This window comes from Arachis ipaensis, chromosome B4 (genome assembly GCF_059453495.1).
Source record: "Arachis ipaensis isolate K30076 ecotype BB chromosome B4, ASM5945349v1, whole genome shotgun sequence".
NCBI classification, from domain to species: domain Eukaryota; kingdom Viridiplantae; phylum Streptophyta; class Magnoliopsida; order Fabales; family Fabaceae; genus Arachis; species Arachis ipaensis.
This window is the reverse complement of record NC_142439.1, coordinates 6,381,861-6,399,387: the sequence shown is the minus strand read 5'-3', so window position 1 is coordinate 6,399,387 and position 17,527 is coordinate 6,381,861. Positions and strand designations below refer to the sequence as shown.

At 33.0% G+C, this 17,527-nt stretch overlaps 1 protein-coding gene and 1 pseudogene across 2 annotated transcripts; both read left to right on the top strand.

Annotated features, from left to right (window-relative positions):
* Positions 1 to 952: 952 nt before the first annotated feature.
* On the top strand, positions 953 to 2,381 carry LOC107638636 (putative F-box protein At4g22030 pseudogene; annotated as a pseudogene). Its single transcript, XR_015880623.1, has one exon. The product of XR_015880623.1 is annotated as a putative F-box protein At4g22030 pseudogene (transcript).
* A 10,702-nt stretch (positions 2,382 to 13,083) lies between these two features.
* Positions 13,084 to 13,608, top strand: LOC148566557 (uncharacterized). Its single transcript, XM_088483474.1, has 2 exons — positions 13,084 to 13,272; positions 13,369 to 13,608. Exons 1-2 carry the CDS (start codon positions 13,084 to 13,086, stop codon positions 13,606 to 13,608), a joined length of 429 nt encoding a protein of 142 aa, XP_088339600.1.
* Positions 13,609 to 17,527: the final 3,919 nt, after the last annotated feature.

Below are 17,527 nucleotides of genomic sequence, written 5' to 3'. Positions count from 1 at the left end.
CAAGCAAGGAGGAGTGTTAGGAGCAGCAACTTTTGTGATTTGTAATCATCAAAAAGTTATCAATAATAATTTTAATGATGTAAAATTAGTATAAAATTTTATCTAATAACTCACTTTTCTTTGTTGATTATATACTGGTTAGAATTTAAAAAAATTGGTGCCTCTAAACTTTTTCTTTTATTTTATTTTATCCATTGATGATAATAACCAATATTCCATACAACACCATTCCCGTATGTGGATGCATTTCATGGTTATTTTATATGTCAAATGAAGCAATTGACAATAATGCAATGATATGTTACTAAAAATTATTTCAAATATACTTCTAAATTTTCCCTTAATTATTGAGTTTAAAAAATAAACTTATAAACACTTTATTTATTACTGTACCCAATGTCAATCATGCAATGATATTTTACTAAGAATTATTTCAATGTTTATTAGTGAATATTGAAAGTGCTCTCTCTATAATAGATTAGTAGTGTAACAGAATTGTATGCATATAACCACTTAAAAATTTTAACTTATGTATATATGAAAATATTTAAGTAAATATAAAAAATTTAATTTATGTATATAATAATAAATTATACTACGTGTACACTAAAATTAGTCATCAAAATCAATCATTAATATAAAATATATATTAAAATATAAATACATATTAAAAATAAATTAAATCATACATATATTTATACATAAATATATTAATAATTAATTTTAACATATAAAAATATTTTTATATAATAATTTATTAACTAATAACAAATTTTTAAATAGAACTATCATCGTCAATCATGGCCTAGAGAACATTGAGAAAAAAGATTGTAAGATGGGTGACTGTTTCAGGATGAGTTGATATTATATTTGACTTTTCTATGGTTTGAGGATGTCATTAACCTTGGAAAACAAGCAAATACTTGAATAATACAAATTCAAAGGGGCCAAAATTAAAGTCAACAGTCACCAGCCGAGTCAACAGTATCCTTACCTCTGACCCATTCTAATCTTCGCTCACACATTACGCACTATATATTATTACAAATTTTCTACAGCAAGACCACCATTATTCAAACACAACAATAACTAACAACAAACAATGGCTTCTTTACAGATCATCGCATCATCATCATCATCATCAGTGTTTTGTTCTTCTTCACAGAGAATCAAATCCTCCATCCAATTCCCAAAGCTCCCTAATGGAGTTCCTTCTTCTTATAATTATGTACCAAGCAGAAAGCTATTTGAGGAGCTCAACGGTTTCCGTTTCACAACCCCACCAACCTTTCAACAAGATTCTTCTTCTTCTTCGTCATCCTCATCGTCATCATCCAACACAAATCAACAACTCTATGCAATTCTAGAGGCTGTAGCTGACAGGGTTGAACTGCACCACAACGTCGCCGACCAGCGTAACAACTGGAACACCCTCCTCTTGAACAACATCAACATGCTCACCCTCACTGCCACCGCCATGGCCGCCATGGCCGCCGCCACACCACTCTTGGAACTCAAGATATCCTCCACGCTCTTGTTCTCCGCCGCCACGGGAATGATGCTGGTGGTAAACAAGATCCAACCCTCCCAGCTGGCGGAGGAACAAAGAAACGCCACGAGGCTCTTCAAGCAGCTCCAGTCTCAAATCGAAACCACAATAGCACTTGGAAACGCTAACCAGGAAGATGTGAAGAAGGCAATGGAGAAGGTTCTGGCACTTGACAAAGCCTACCCTCTTCCATTATTGGGTGTTATGATCGAAAAATTCCCTTCCAAATTTGAACCTGCAGTTTGGTGGCCGCAACAACAACCATTATCACCATCTTCAAAGCGAAGAAGTGGAAGAAGAAATGGGTGGAACGAAGGGCTAGAAAGGGAACTGAAGGACGTGTTGGAAGTGGTGAAGAGAAAAGACATGGAAGACTATGAGAGGCTTGGGAACATGGTTTTGAAGATCAACAAGAGCCTTGCAATTGCAGGGCCATTACTGAGTGGAATTGCGGCGGTTGGTTCTATGTTTGTGAGTGAAGGGTCGTCGTGGGCTGCCATGGTTACGGTTATGGCTGGGGCTTTGGCAACTGCGGTGAATGCGTTGGAGCACGGTGGACAAGTGGGGATGGTGTCTGAGATGTACAGAAACACTGGTGGATTCTTCAGGCTTCTAGAAGATTCGATTGAAGAGGAGGTTGAGGAAGAAAGAGAGAATGGGGAGTTGTTTGAGATGAAAGTGGCTTTGAAGCTTGGAAGAAGCGTTTCACAGTTAAGACAACTTGCAAAAAAATCAGCTTATTCTCGTGTTGAGGGGACTCCCACTAATGATGAATTTGCTAGCAAGATCTTCTAATAATAAAATTAATTCATCTAACAATTCTTTAACTTCATTCATTCTTCATCACTAATTAGATTACTACTAATCATCCTCATCACTTCCAACTCAGTATCATGTTATTAAGTAAGCGTACGTGTGCCTAGGGTAGAGCTCGTCTACTCGATCGGTCCGATCCAAAGCAATTTTCACCAAGTTTGATAGAATCAAACCGAATTTGATCGATTTAATTACATACACACTTTGTATATGTAGCCAGACGGTTAATAATATGTTTAATCGATACAAACCGGTCCGGGGAGAGGGTTTTTTGTTTTACTTGTCCTGTTCGAGATTTAGACTGAAATTTATTATCATATGTACAGCAAAATTAATTATTAATATAAATATATATTAAAAATACATTAATTAATATATATTTATATATATAAATACAATAATTGATTTTAAAGGTCTTTTAAACAAATAAAAAAAATTATATTTATCACTTTATATTAAAATAAATACAAATATTTGCCATTTTTATGTAGTATATTTCAATTTCAAATGCATCCAATAATTTATTTTTTGCTTATTCAATTTTTCTGGCATAAATGGTAAAATTGAGTGTCTGCAAAATGATAAAAATTTATATTTTAGTATAAAATAATAAATATAATTTTTTTTATTTATTGAAAAATATTTTTCTAACTTTTAATATACAATTAATATTTTAAAAAAATTATTTATTTATTTTGACTTTAGAAAAATAAAAAGACTTTGACCGTTTATCATTGTCTTTGTATTATCCAAGTCCACAGCCGCGTGTAGACTTTTCAAATTGCAATTTTTTTTATATGCTTTACAAAGAATAATATACTAAAAAATCTTCTAAAGTAAAGAGGTTAATAAAATACTATTTTAGTTATTTTTGAATTTATAATTTTTATTATTTATAAATTTTATTATTTTTATCAACAAAAATGATTAAAATATTATTTTATTAATTTTTTCAGTTTACAAGAATATATTACGATATAAATCACATGAAGATAATTATTTAAATAAAAATAATAAAAATATTTTTTTATAAAGATATTTTATTTAAAAGTATGATTGATTTATTTAGTTACATTTTAAATAAAGAGATTATTTTTATAAAATATCAAAATCTATTTATACAATTTATTATTTAAGAGTTAAAAAAATACTTTTATATAAAAATAATTATAAAATTTTTATTGCAGTATCTATCAATCATAAAATTTTGTAATCTCGGTCACATATATATATATATAAGGAGAGAGAATAAAAATAAGGCTGATGTTAAATTTTTAGTATGGTTTGATTTAGAAGGAGTACATGATATAAGCTTTATTTCTTAAGAAATAAACTAATAAAACAAGAAAGAATAAAAATATTCGACTATGTTGCATGTTTGATTAAATTTTTGAAGTGGTCTTTGAAATTTGTGCTGTGCATTCATTTAATTTTTGAAATTTTAATTATACTAATTTAAACTCCAAATTAAATTTAAACTACATACAGGATTTTGGCCCAATTTCAAGTGTAAATCAATAATTGAAAAGCTTCCAGTTCCACGTGGCACAATATAATCACTAGCTAACGTGGTTGTTGATGTGAAATTTTTTAATTAATTTGGTCTCTAATTTCTAATTATAAATCCTAAATTTTTTTTTCATGTGTTTTTTATTCACTTTTTTTATCTTTTTTTTGATAACCTTATTAGTGAAGACAATGAGAAACTTTCTACAACTCTTTACACTCAGTCTCTACTGAGTCAGTTATGACAGCAGCTCAGCAGCATTCAATTAGATTTTAACTCAATACCTAACCAACTTGTAATCACTCATCTCACCTTTTACTAACCAGGCTCAGGATTTGGTGGTCTCACAACATTTGGATCACTTAGTGGTCCCATAACAAAACATGTTTTTTAAGTTTTTTTAATAACTGCTACATAATCCTTTAACTAATTTTAATTATAAACTGACCCATATATTTTATATAATTATAAAAACGATTTTTTATTTTATAAATAATTAATTTATCATAAATTTATCATGTTCATTAACAATCAAGAACAAAAACAATTTTTTGGCCATTACAATCGATTAAAATATTAAATTTGATTCGTCTCGTTCGCGAGGAATCATAAAATTGTGTTTTCTGCGAAAACCAATCGATTGGAATAATGAATCAATCGATTGAAAATTGCCAAAAGCATGGTTTTCGCATAATTCAATCGATTGGTCATACGATCCAATTGATTGAACGATGAATAAATATTGGAATTTTGTAATTCAATCGATTGTTTAGAATTTCCAATCGATTGTTTAGAATTTCCAATCGATTGAATGCTTCAAAACAACCTGGGTCTCACCAAATTCAATCGATTGCTTTTGTGACTCAATCGATTGAATTTATCCAAACAATATGAATTTGCCAATTTCAATCTATTGTAGTGTGTGTAAATTCAAATTCAATCGATTGAAATGATAATTCAATCGATTGAAACGCGATGTATTACGCTGATGTCAATCTTGTTTTCGTTTTTAAAAATTATCTTCTTATTCATCTATCTTATCTTTAAAATTCTATCTTCCTTTTTTTTAAGGTTTTATTTTGATTTAGATACTCTAATCTTATCTTTTCCTTAATATTAACATTATAAATTGGTAAATAATCCATCACCAATTATTCAATCCCACCATTAAAATCGTGTATCATTCTCTTTATAAAAAATTTCATTATTTTTCTTTCGAACATCCATCCATCTACTGAATATCCAATTTTTTTTTATTTTTTATCCGTCTATTTAATATCCACTTTTTGTTCATCGTTAATTGACAATCACCGTTGCAGCAATCAGCAAAGGTCCAATCAATTTTTTTCATTGTAGTGTTCAGAAAATAATCCATCGTTTTGATTACAAAATCGAGGTAAGTGGATAGAATCTCTAATTTTTCAATTATTCGTTTCGATACTTTATTCATAAAATTGATTGTGTAATGAAAAAATATTTTTTTTATCTTTTATTAACTGACAAGACATTGAGAATTACTAAAAAGTAAATAGATGTTATTATTTTTTATTACTCATTAGCTAACAATCAGGGACGGACCTAGAAGGGGCAAGTAGTGGCCTGGACCCCCAAAATTTTAAGAAATTATACTTATATATAAGATTTGTGTTTAAAAAATAAAAACAAATATTAGGTAATTTAATAGTTTTATATGTATTATTTTTCACTATGTAATAGATTTATGTCTTAATTGTTAATTCACTAATATTTTTACCTGACTAATTTAATATAATACCCTCAAGTCTTTGTACCTTTCAAATTAGTTTTTATATAATAATTTCTATATTTATTTTTTTTAAAAATCATTTATTTTTTTATATTAATAATAACTTAAGTAGTTATGTTTTGGTAATCGCATTATGTACTGTAGATATTATTTTCTTGTAAAAAATATTAATTCTTCTTCTAAATTCACATTGGTAAAAGAAAAATTTTATAAAGATATCGTATATCTTGTATTCTACAATGGTACCGTGTCTTTCAATTAATTAATAATTTATAATTTATTTTCAAAATTTTTTAAAACTTTTGAAAGAATGAATTTTAATTAATAAGATATGGGATCATTTTTAGCAAATCCCGTTAATAATTTATGAATGAATTTACAAACATTATTTGCTAAAAATATGAATGTAATTACCAAAACAAAACTACTTAAGTTATTATTAATATAAAAATATAAATGTTAAATATATTAATATAAAAAACAAATGATTTTTAAAAAAAATAAATATAGAAATTATTATATAAAAACTAATTTGAAAGGTACAAAGATTTGAGGGTATGATATTAAATTAGTTAGGTAAAAATATTAGTGAATTAACAATTAAGACATAAATCTATTACATAGTGAAAAATAATACATATAAAACTATTAAATTACCTAATATTTGTTTTTATTTTTTAAACACAAATCTTATATATAAGTATAATTTCTTAAAATTTTGGGGGGTCCAGGCCACTACTCGCCCCCTCTAGGTCCGTCCCTGATTGCTAGCTAATTAGTAATAAAAAATAATAACATCTATTTACTTTTTAGTAATTCTCAATATCTTGTCAGTTAATAAAAGATAAAAAAAAATATTTTTTCATTACACAATCAATTTTACGAATAAAGTATCGAAACGAATAATTGGAAAATTAGAGATTCTATCCACTTACCTCGATTTTGTAATCAAAACGATGGATTGTTTTCTGAACACTACAATGAAAAAAATTGATTGGACCTTTGCTGATTGCTGCAACGGTGATTGTCAATTAACGATGAACAAAAAGTGGATATTAAATAAACGGATAAAAAATAAAAAAATTGGATATTCAGTAGATGGATGGATATTCGAAAGAAAAACAATGAAATTTTTTATAAAGAGAATGATACACGATTTTAATGGTGGGATTGAATAATTGGTGATGGATTATTCACCAATTTATAATGTTAATATTAAGGAAAAGATAAGATTAGAGTATCTAAATCAAAATAAAACCTTAAAAAAGGAAGATAGAATTTTAAAGATAAGATAGATGAATAAGAAGATAATTTTTAAAAACGAAAACAAGACTGACATAGGCGTAATACATCGCGTTTCAATCGATTGAATTATCATTTCAATCGATTGAATTTGAATTCACACACACTACAATCGATTGAAATTGGCAAATTCATATTGTTTGGGTAAATTCAATCGATTGAGTCACAAAAGCAATCGATTGAATTTGGTGAGACCTAGGTTGTTTTGAAGCATTCAATCGATTGGAAATTCTAAACAATCGATTGAATTACAAAATTCCAATTTTTATTCATCGTTCAATCGATTGGATCGTATGACCAATCGATTGAGTTATGCGAAAACCATGCTTTTGGCAATTTTCAATCGATTGTTTAGTGGTAAACTGTAATCCAATTGATTGAGATATAATTCAATCGATTGATTCATTATTCCAATCGATTGGTTTTCGCAGAAAACACAATTTTATGATTCCTCGCAAACGAGACGAATCAAATTTAATATTTTAATCGATTGTAATGGCCAAAAAATTGTTTTTGTTCTTGATTGTTAATGAACATGATAAATTTATGATAAATTAATTATTTATAAAATAAAAAATCGTTTTTATAATTATATAAAATATATGGGGTCAATTTATAATTAAAATTAGTTAAAGGACTATGTAGCAGTTGTTAAAAAAACTTAAAAAACATGTTTTGTTATGGGACCACTAAGTGGTCCAAACGTTCTGGGACCACCGAATCCTGAGCCTACTAACCATGTATAAAATCTACTGTAACAAATAGAGAACTACTTTAAAACACGTTGAAGAGGATAAAAGTGCGTTTCAGTGCTTTGAACGCTATTTTTTAATGTTTGACAACTTTTTTTCTCTAAACGCCAACGTGATTCTGCATCCCAAAAATTCGTTCACTAAAAGCAAAAAATTATAACTTCTGCGTTTATTCAAAAGCACGTTTAGATTGTTGCTAGTTATTATTGGTTTTTCCATAATTTTTTCTAAATAAATATTGAGAATATTAAAATAATTATTCTAATTTTATGCACTGTTTACTATTTTAATTTTTTTAATATATATTATTATTCCTATTAAAAATAATAAATTAAATAAAAAATAATTATAAATAATAATAAAAATATAACTTGTAAAAAATTAGAATTTAAAATAATAATAAAAATAAAATTATTAAGAATATTTAAAAAGAGTACTAAAATATATTATTTTTAATTTAATAAATAAATATTAATTTTTACTATAAAAAAATACTTAAAAAGTTGTCAATTTTTATATGTTATTTTTTATTTTATAAATAAATATTAATTTTTATTATAATAATAAAAAATTATAATATACTAAAATAGAGTACTATAAAAAAATACTATATACAAAATACTAAAGAAATATATAAAAAGATTAAATATATTTAAAAAAATAATATTATAATTTAATATTATATTTTTTTAGTAATTAATTAATTATTTATGTAGAAGTAATTTTAACTAATATTATTCAAATAATATTTATTTTATCAAAATCAATTTCAATAAAAATTGCCAAACATAAATTATATTAGCACAAACTCACTGTTAACCTAAACAAAGTTATACTACTATTTTTTTCTATTACATATTTTTTTCTATTACGGTATTACTTACATATAGGATGTAATGATAGTGATACTTAGAGTCAAAATTTAAGAAGATCCACAAATTTTGACTCTAAGTATTACTATCATTACATTCTATACGTAAGTAATACCGTAATGGACAAAAAAAGATGTAGTAGAAAAAAATAGTGGTATAACTTTATTTAACTTAACATACATAAATTTTGATTTCGAGCATATAACTTTGTTTAGGTTAATAAATACATACATTTTAATTTTGAGTGTATATATATATATATTCCAGTAAAATGTATGTAAGAAAAAGGTTTTAGAATAGAAAAGAATAAGAGAGATTTTGAGAAGAATTAAAGGAGAGAGACAATTTTATTGAAAAAAAATTTTAAGAAGAAAAGATACAATTACTAATGTTTTGTTTGTCAATTACATTTCTATTAAAATTAGTAGTATCAAAAAATATTTCAAATTTAATATTAAAAAGAAAAAATAAAAAAAAAATTATATAAGGACTAGTTTGACTAATTTTTAAAATTTGAGGGATGAAAATGACTTACGTCTAGACTTTCAATGACTATTTTGACTATAAAAATCTTTTGTACATGTCAAGTGACACGTGGCGTTGACCTGCCACGTGGCGTGCCACGTGTCGCTGACCTGCCACATGGCGTTGATCGTGGCGTTGACTTGCCACGTGGCATGCTACGTCATCATGCCACGTGGCACTTAACGTGTCACGTCATCGCCCAACTGACAGAAGGACTAATTTGACTTATTTTTTATCTTTCAGGGACTAATTTGATTAAAAAAATCATTCGGAGACAAAAATGAAGATCGCGTAATATTTCGGGGACGAATTTGAGTATTAACCCATTAAAAATTTGTACATAAAATTTGTAGGGTTAACGCTATTGTTCTTAATAATAACCCAAATATTATTTTTTTCCTAAAAGATAGTAAGTTATATTTTATTAATTATTGAAAAATAAAATATAAAAATGTTCAAAAGTAGGATAGCATAATAAAAAGTAGGAATTTTTTAAAACAATATACTGAAAGTATTCATCCAACGGTACATAGTAAAAAAAATGAAGAAAAATCTTAAAGAAGAAAGAATGATAAATCAAATTGAATGAAACTAAGAATTTGTCTCATGGAGATGACAATTTAAACTGGGAGTTCTTTAGATTTTACGGAGCAACTTGACAGAGCTTGCTAGAATGGCAAACGGCATTGAAGTAGAACCTTCAAAAATTAATTGGTTGCGAGCTTTCCAACAGTTCCAGCAAATGATGGCAAGTAATTGAGGATTACGGTCAGCATTCTTCAATGGGTTAAGCATCTCTGATGATGCAGTCCACCATGTCCAAAAGTCGTTAGGACTCTAAGGGGGAAGACAGTCATGAAAATAACTCTGAGACCATACTTCTTTAATTCTAGAACAATCGATCAAACAATGAGTGACTGTTTCTATTGCTTCATGACAGCAGGGGCATATTGGCGATATAAATGGGATGTGGTGATGAATGTGAGCAAGCACCGGAAGCCGTCCATGGAGAGCTTTCCAGATAAATAGCTTAATTTTGTGAGGCAAGTTCAACTTCCATAAATCAATCCACGGCTTTTTCTGCTGCATATAATTAGGGCAAAGCTCCAGAGACGGATGGTAAAATAAATAGCCAATTCTGTAATCTGAAACTGTATCATATTGCTTGGATTTGTTCAAATCCCATTGTAATTTGTTCCTACTCTGCTGAATTTTAATTGACAAAATCCTATCTGCAACGTTTTGGGGAAATAATTCTTGAATGAGATTCTGATTCCAATTCCTATCTTTAGTAATTAGATCTTTAACTCTTGGAACCAACTCAGAAATAACCTGTCTATTTGGCATGTCAGAAATCATTAAAGGATACGGAGGAGGCAGACAAAGATCCTCAAAGGTTTGGATATTCTCTCTAGTATCCACAGCCCAGTTAAGACCTTTTTCAACAATCTTTCGGCCTTTCAGTATGCTCCTCCATCCCCAAGAAGGTAAGACTCCAATTTCTGCCGTTATAGCATTACCATTGCTAAAGTATTTACCTCTTAGGATTTTGGATAGCAGGGAAGTAGGCTGTGTTACGATTTGCCAAAACTGTTTGCCTAAAAGCGCCAGATTTTAGATTCTAAGATCTTTAAATCCGAGGCTTCCTTCTCTTCGTGGGCGAGTCATAGTGTCCTGACTAATCTAAGCCATTCGCCTTTCAGAACCTTTTTGTCCCCACCAGAACTGAGAAAGTAGAGAGTGAATTTTCAAAATTAAACAATCAGGCAACTTGAAGCAAGACAATGTATAAATAAGAATAGCTTCTCCCACTTCCTTAAGTAATACCTGTCGACCCTTGCATTGTCGGAATAAGACCATGTTCAATTAACATGTCAGTGATTAATACAATTAAAGTTCATTTGAATTTAACAACGATTAACTGCATACCTTTTGTTGGTCACTATTGAAGTTCCAACCATGTACTTTGTAGTTGCCCAAGTCGTTGTGTAAATGCTTCAGGAACCATTTCCAGATATCTATGGTTTCTGAATCCACCACGGCATAGGCAATTGAAAAAAAATCTAATTGTTCGCATCTTGACCTATTGCAGTGAGTAGCTATCCTCCATAGAAGCCCTTCAAGAATGTACCATCAAGGCCAATGAATGATCTACACCCTAGGACAAAACCCTTCTTACATGCCTCAAAAGAAATGTAAACTCTCTTGAACAAGGGCAGAGAGTCAGGCATTGGAGTGGTATCCAAATGCATAGTTGATCCTGGATTTGTAAGCAGTATTTGGTTAAGGTAATCTCTCAGGTTGTGTTTCGACTTCAATATGGCCTTCGGTGGGCTTTTGGGATACATTCGGAGGTGGTACTTCGGCTTGACTTTGCTGCTGAGTGGTGTTTTGGTTGACGTTTAGGAATTCGAGTTGTGGCATTGGTTAGTTTGTAGGAACAGGATTGGGAGATGTGGGTTTTTGGCTTTGATTGCAACTTTAGTTGGTTCTGTTTTTCTTATTTCCATTCTTAACATCTATCTTCTTTTTCGGGGTTAGCTTTCTATGGATTGCCATCTTACTTCTTTTTTTCGGATTTTTTGTAGTGTAGGTTATTCAACGGTATCAGAAATTGGGTCTGACTCATCATCTACAACATCTACCACTTCAACTTCTTCAGGTAAATCAACAGTATGATCCCAATAAATATGGTATATTCTCCTATTTTCAATAGCGAATTCATATATTCAGACTACATCACTGTCAAACCTAATTAAATGCAAATCATTGCATATTTTATTCTCAGCCCAGTAAAAATTCTTGAAAGAAACATACCCCAAATCCTTAAATAACCCCACCATGAAAAATGTATTCAGAGTTTCGACATTCATTACCCTAGAAATCACAGCAACCACTCCTCCAACATATTTCAGAACTCCATTCATGTTTCTCTCAAATATTCCCTTGTGATGATACACAAAAGTTATGTGATTTGCCATCTGTTTATCGAAAAACCCTCAATCAAACTATAGAACAACCAAATTGATGCATTTTCATATCATAACACAGGTACGTATGAACACTATTTAGATTAGACAATAAAGAATGATTTGGAGATCTATTTCCTACATTTGATTCAATGTAACAACAAACACATATTCAAGGGAAGGAAGCATTACCTTTGATCGCATCTGATGCTGAACTCTCCTCCTTCGCATACGCCTGCGTGTGGACTTCGACGCTTCTCATCCTATCATGTTTGCCTTCAGAATATGATGAAAGCAACGAAATGCAACAAACTTAGTTGCAAAGTGTTTAAAAATTTACTCTCATTATTTACTCTCTGTTACGTCATATTTTCATTTAACACTGACTTATGAGAACGAAGAGAATGAAGAGACATAACTTATAAAACTTTTTTTTCTAATTTAACAAATTTAATAATGTAATAATTTTATTTTTCACGGTGTCATTCAAAACGGTCACCACACAATAACGTACTATCTGGTCTCTACCACTCCTGAAAAAATTATTTAGGCGACGAAAAATTAAAAATGACAATAGAGTTTCATATTAATTGTACAAATAACTCATTAAAAAAATTAGAATGTACTTGTCCATTATATAAAAATTCATATGTATTTTTGTCGATTTTTTTCTTGTAAGTACTAATAGAAAAAAAAATGAGTTAATAGTCAAAATCGTCCCTGAAAGATACCCCGATCTCCATTTTAGTCCTCGAAAGATAAAATTAATCAAAGTCGTCCCCGAAAGTTATTCACGTTGGTCGAGTTTGTCCTTCCGTCATGTGAGGTAGTGACGTGGCTAACGTTTGGTGAGGTGGAACGTTAAGTGCCAGCGTGGAGAGGTCCAGCATGGCAACCGTTAATGCTGATAAGATATGTTTGATTAGTTATGTCAAATTAGTCCTAATGTTACAACCCTAACCCCCAATCTGAAGCATATATGTGCGCGATTCTCAGGTGGCGATGTATCTTTGAGGAGTCGCTGCTATGATGAGTGGAAGCCGGAGTGGTGACCTGCCGTCGCAGTCTATCGGTAGCCATGAGTCGAACTCTGCCATGCGACGGAGGAGGAAGATGAAGGACCAGACTTGCTTTTGTGGGTTGAAGACGACAATCAAGAAATCCGGCACAAGAGAGAATCCGGATAGGTTGTTCCACACCTGTGCCAGATACCCGGTGAGTTAGGTTATGATATATTAAGCTTGTTTTCAATATTCCTTTGTCTATTATGCTGGGTTGTTGAAATTGATTTTATTTTTTTTGGAAATTCAGAAGGGAAGTCACTGCAACTTCTTTAGGTGGGTTGAGGAAGATGGGTATGTAGCAGGGGCGGAAACTGATGCAGAGGTTGGTGGGGACTATGATGAATGGAGACTGAATGTGTCATGGAGATTGGGTAGCTTGGAGGGTGAGGTTAGAGCAATGAAGATGCTGATAATGTTCCTGTCAGTTGCAGTGGTGGTGGCTACTGTATTGTGTGTATCACTGTTGGTCACATTAATCTCCAAGTAAAGCCACAATTGGAGTGTTATGTTCTTGTGTGTTAGAGGTGTTGTTAGATCAGAGAAATTGAATTAGTTGATATGTAATGATGATGTTAATTATGAATGAAAGTATGGTTTAATTGTCTTTAATTTAACATAAACTTGTTGTTTAAGCTTGATGGGTTTCACTGAGAATACATGATGGTGATGTGTGAACTATTATAAGTATCTTTTCACCAAATAGAACCATATATAACAGTAGACAAAATAATTGTAATTCATAACAAACATCATAATTATATTGATATCATAATGTCTTAGTAGACACACTACAAAGGTGAGAAAGGATCCAGACAACATTGTTGAGACAACATTGTTCATGTAAATAAAAAAACATACTAGGCCTAATTTAAATGATCCTGAACACAGAGGCAGTTTACAGAGCCATGTTCCCAAAAAGCAAACTTTTCAACTACATACAAAATATATTTCCTAGTTAAACATATTAATCTTTCTTTCTTGGACGCTTGAACCCTGGAGTAGGCACGAATGTCATGAAGGTTTGCATCTTCTTTGCAGTGGCAGAAGTTGTTCCTTTCAATGTCTCAGCAGATATGGCCACAGATGACTGGGTGGAGGCATTTGATCTTGCCTTTTTTTTTATTACATGCAGTTTGGGTGGCCTGCCTCTCTTTTCACCCTGCATAGGCCAGTTGCAGACCAATTAATTTCAAGTAAATAAAACAAATGCAATTGGGCAGAATAAAAAGCAGCAAATAAATAACCTGAATGTCTTGAACAGGCAGTTGGGTATCTTGCACTGGTTGGTTGACTTCCACAGCAGGTTCTGGCTGGACTGGGGGAGGAGGGGGAGAATGTGATTGAACTTCATTGTTGGTGTTTGGGTCATCTGTAGGGGGAGCAGGCCCATTAGGAAGGGCAAGCTGAAGTTGCATTTGCCTAGCTTGATCCTCAGCATCCTCCTTTTTCTTCTTTGCACAGCTTCTCTTGTTGTGTCCAACTTCACCACAAAACATGCACCTAATTGGGTTGTACTTCCTCTTCATCTTAGTGCCTGACCCAACTGGCTGCTCTCCTTTGTCCTTTCTCCTCTTCTTGGTAGGCCTCCCAGGTTTAGGCTTGATTGGGGGTGGGACAGGGGCAGGTGAAGATGTTTTCTCCCACAAATCTTGTCCTTTAACCGGGTTAACATTGAAACAGTATGTCCTTTTATACGCCTCCATTGTCAACAACTCATGGCAATACTCCTCAATTCTCTTACCATTTTTGTCTTGAATTGCTGAAATTGCATGCATACATGGCATCCCTGTGCCAAGTGTAGACAGACAAAGTTAATGAGAAAACCAAAAGCAACTCTGACTAATTCATGCTAAGGGAAGTATCTATAGGGTCCGAATGAATTACCTGTGAGTTGCCAGAATCGACAGGTGCAAGTGTGCTTTCCCAGGTCGACCACCATGTTTGTGGGCCAGCCATGTACTTCAAACAGCTCCTCTTTTTCATCCCCGCACCATTGGGGAGCCCAATGACTAGATAACTTTGTCATGGCTTCTAGTCTGCTTTGCTGAACCGGGGGTAAAATTCCTTGATAAGTGTTCAACTTCAGTTTGTTATCGACCATGCTCTTCATGATTATTCTCCTCACCTCTTCAGCCAAAGTTAAAATCGGCTTGGTCCTCTCATGCTTTATCTTAGCATTGAATGATTCGCAAGCATTGTTGCAAATATTGTCATTCTTAGGGTCCTCACTGAAGTAAGCCTTAGTCCAAGCCTCCTTCGGCCACTTTTCAAGATACTGCCAAGCCTGTTCGTTAATCACTTTTACTCTCTTCATGTTCCTCTCGAACTCATTACGTGTCCTTGATCGAGCACACTCCCAAACCAGGTCTTTCAACTCCGTGCTACCCCATTGTTTTGAAAAATTCCGCCACAGATGCCACACACAGAACCTGTGCTGGGCCATGGGCATGACTTCCTTCACTGCTGGGATGAGTCCCTGCCAGAAACAAAGAAACCCGAAAAGATTGTTAGTCAAAAGAATCCCTCAATTATGATCATTAAATCAATTTAGTCCTAGAAGTATAACTAATTAAATCAATTTAGTCCTGACCTTCTGCATGTCTGAAATGAGGCACAAGTTTTTGCCAAGGAAGTTGCTAAGGTCTGATTGCAGGAGCTCCAGAAACCATTTCCAGTTGTCCTTGTTTTCCACATCCACAATTGCATAGGCAACAACAAATATGTGGTTATTGGCATCCTGAGCACACGCCGTCAATATTTGTCCACCGTGTAGGGTCTTAAGAAAAGCCCCATCTAAACCTATCATCGGTCTACACCCAGCCTTAAATCCTTTTTTACAGGCATCAAGACACACATAGAACCTCTCAAACTGAGGAGGACCCTGTGGCATTGGGATTACACCAACTTGAACTGTAGACCCAGGGTTACTTGTAAGCAACTCATTCGCATAGTCCCAGATAAGTCCATACTGAGCAACTTCATCACCCTCTACCACTTTCCTAGCAGCTTTCAATGCTCTAGTGATGCAGGTGCTGTTCAGGTTTACGTTACACTTCCTCACAAACCACTCATACACTTCACGATGTCTCATTGTAGGATGCTTCCTAAGTTTTGGAACAAGTTTGCTTAGTGTCCACTGTTGGGTGGCTGCCCTGTTTTTTCTCCTTCTAGGACAGATATGGTTGTCAACCAGGGTTTTAATCTGCCACGACCCGTCTTGCTTACTTCGTGCACAGTAAACTACCCAAGGACAACCCTCAGCCTTACACACAGCCCTAACCCGAACATTATCATTCTTTGTAAACAATATGTTTCTACCTAATTGGATTGTGTAGTCCCTAGTTGCATGCATAAAATGTTCCTTTGATTTGAATATCATACTAACCTCAAACTTGAGGTCCCCGAACTTTGCCTTGTCATTATACTGGGGATAGACAGTTGGTGATTCCTCATCAGAGTCTAGTTCCTGGCCTGAGTCCTCCGAGTGCCATGAGTTGAGATCCGAATCATTGTCCTCAAGGGGATTATCCTCTAGGTCTGCCAAATAGAAACCACAAATTAAGTAATCAGTCATGTGACCAAAATTAAATCAACATCTACAAACCAATTGATTTAACCAAATACCTGAGTCACTTTCATCCTCACTCTCAGAAGCTTCATAGCTTGAATCGTCAGTCTCTATTTCTTTCTCTGCCAATCTGGTCTTAGCAGGCTTGTGCTTCTCCTTAACTTCCCTTTTTTTGTTCAGCCTTGTAGAGTTGACACCATCATCACTGTCACTGCTAGATTCATCATCTCCTAGCACCTTTGGAGGTTTGTAAAGGCTGTCTTCAGCACTCTCATAGGAGTCATGAGAGTCACTGTCTTCCTCAACCTCTATTGCCTTCACATGCCTGCCTGCCCTTGTGGTGGTAGTGACCTTGGCCTTTCCTTTAGGCTGAGTTGTAGCAGGGGTAGGTTTGGTAGGCTGACTATAGGCCTTTCTCTGCTGTGATGAAGTTTGCACAGGTTCATGTGACTTCTTGGTGGGCTGAGATGATGGTCTGCTGGGCTTAGTGGTTGGTCTAGTGGGCTTAGCTGATGGACCCGTGGGCTTCAATGATGGTCCAGTGGGCTTAGTGGGCTCCTTAGTGGGCTGTATTGGTTGCTTAGTGGGCTGGGTAGGCAGTTTACTAGGCTGACTTGGTTCCTTTGTGGATTTGGTAGAAAATTTCTTGGACTGAGAAGGCAACTTTGAAGGCTGAGATAATCTGCTTCCTTCAGCTGATGCCTTCGTGGACTCAGAGCTTGCTTTTTGCTGGGATGGTAACTTGGTGGGTTGAGACTGATGTCTCTTGGTCTGGGTTGGGTTAATTTTAGGCACATCTCCTTCCTGCTCATCAACCACACATGGCTCTGAAACACCA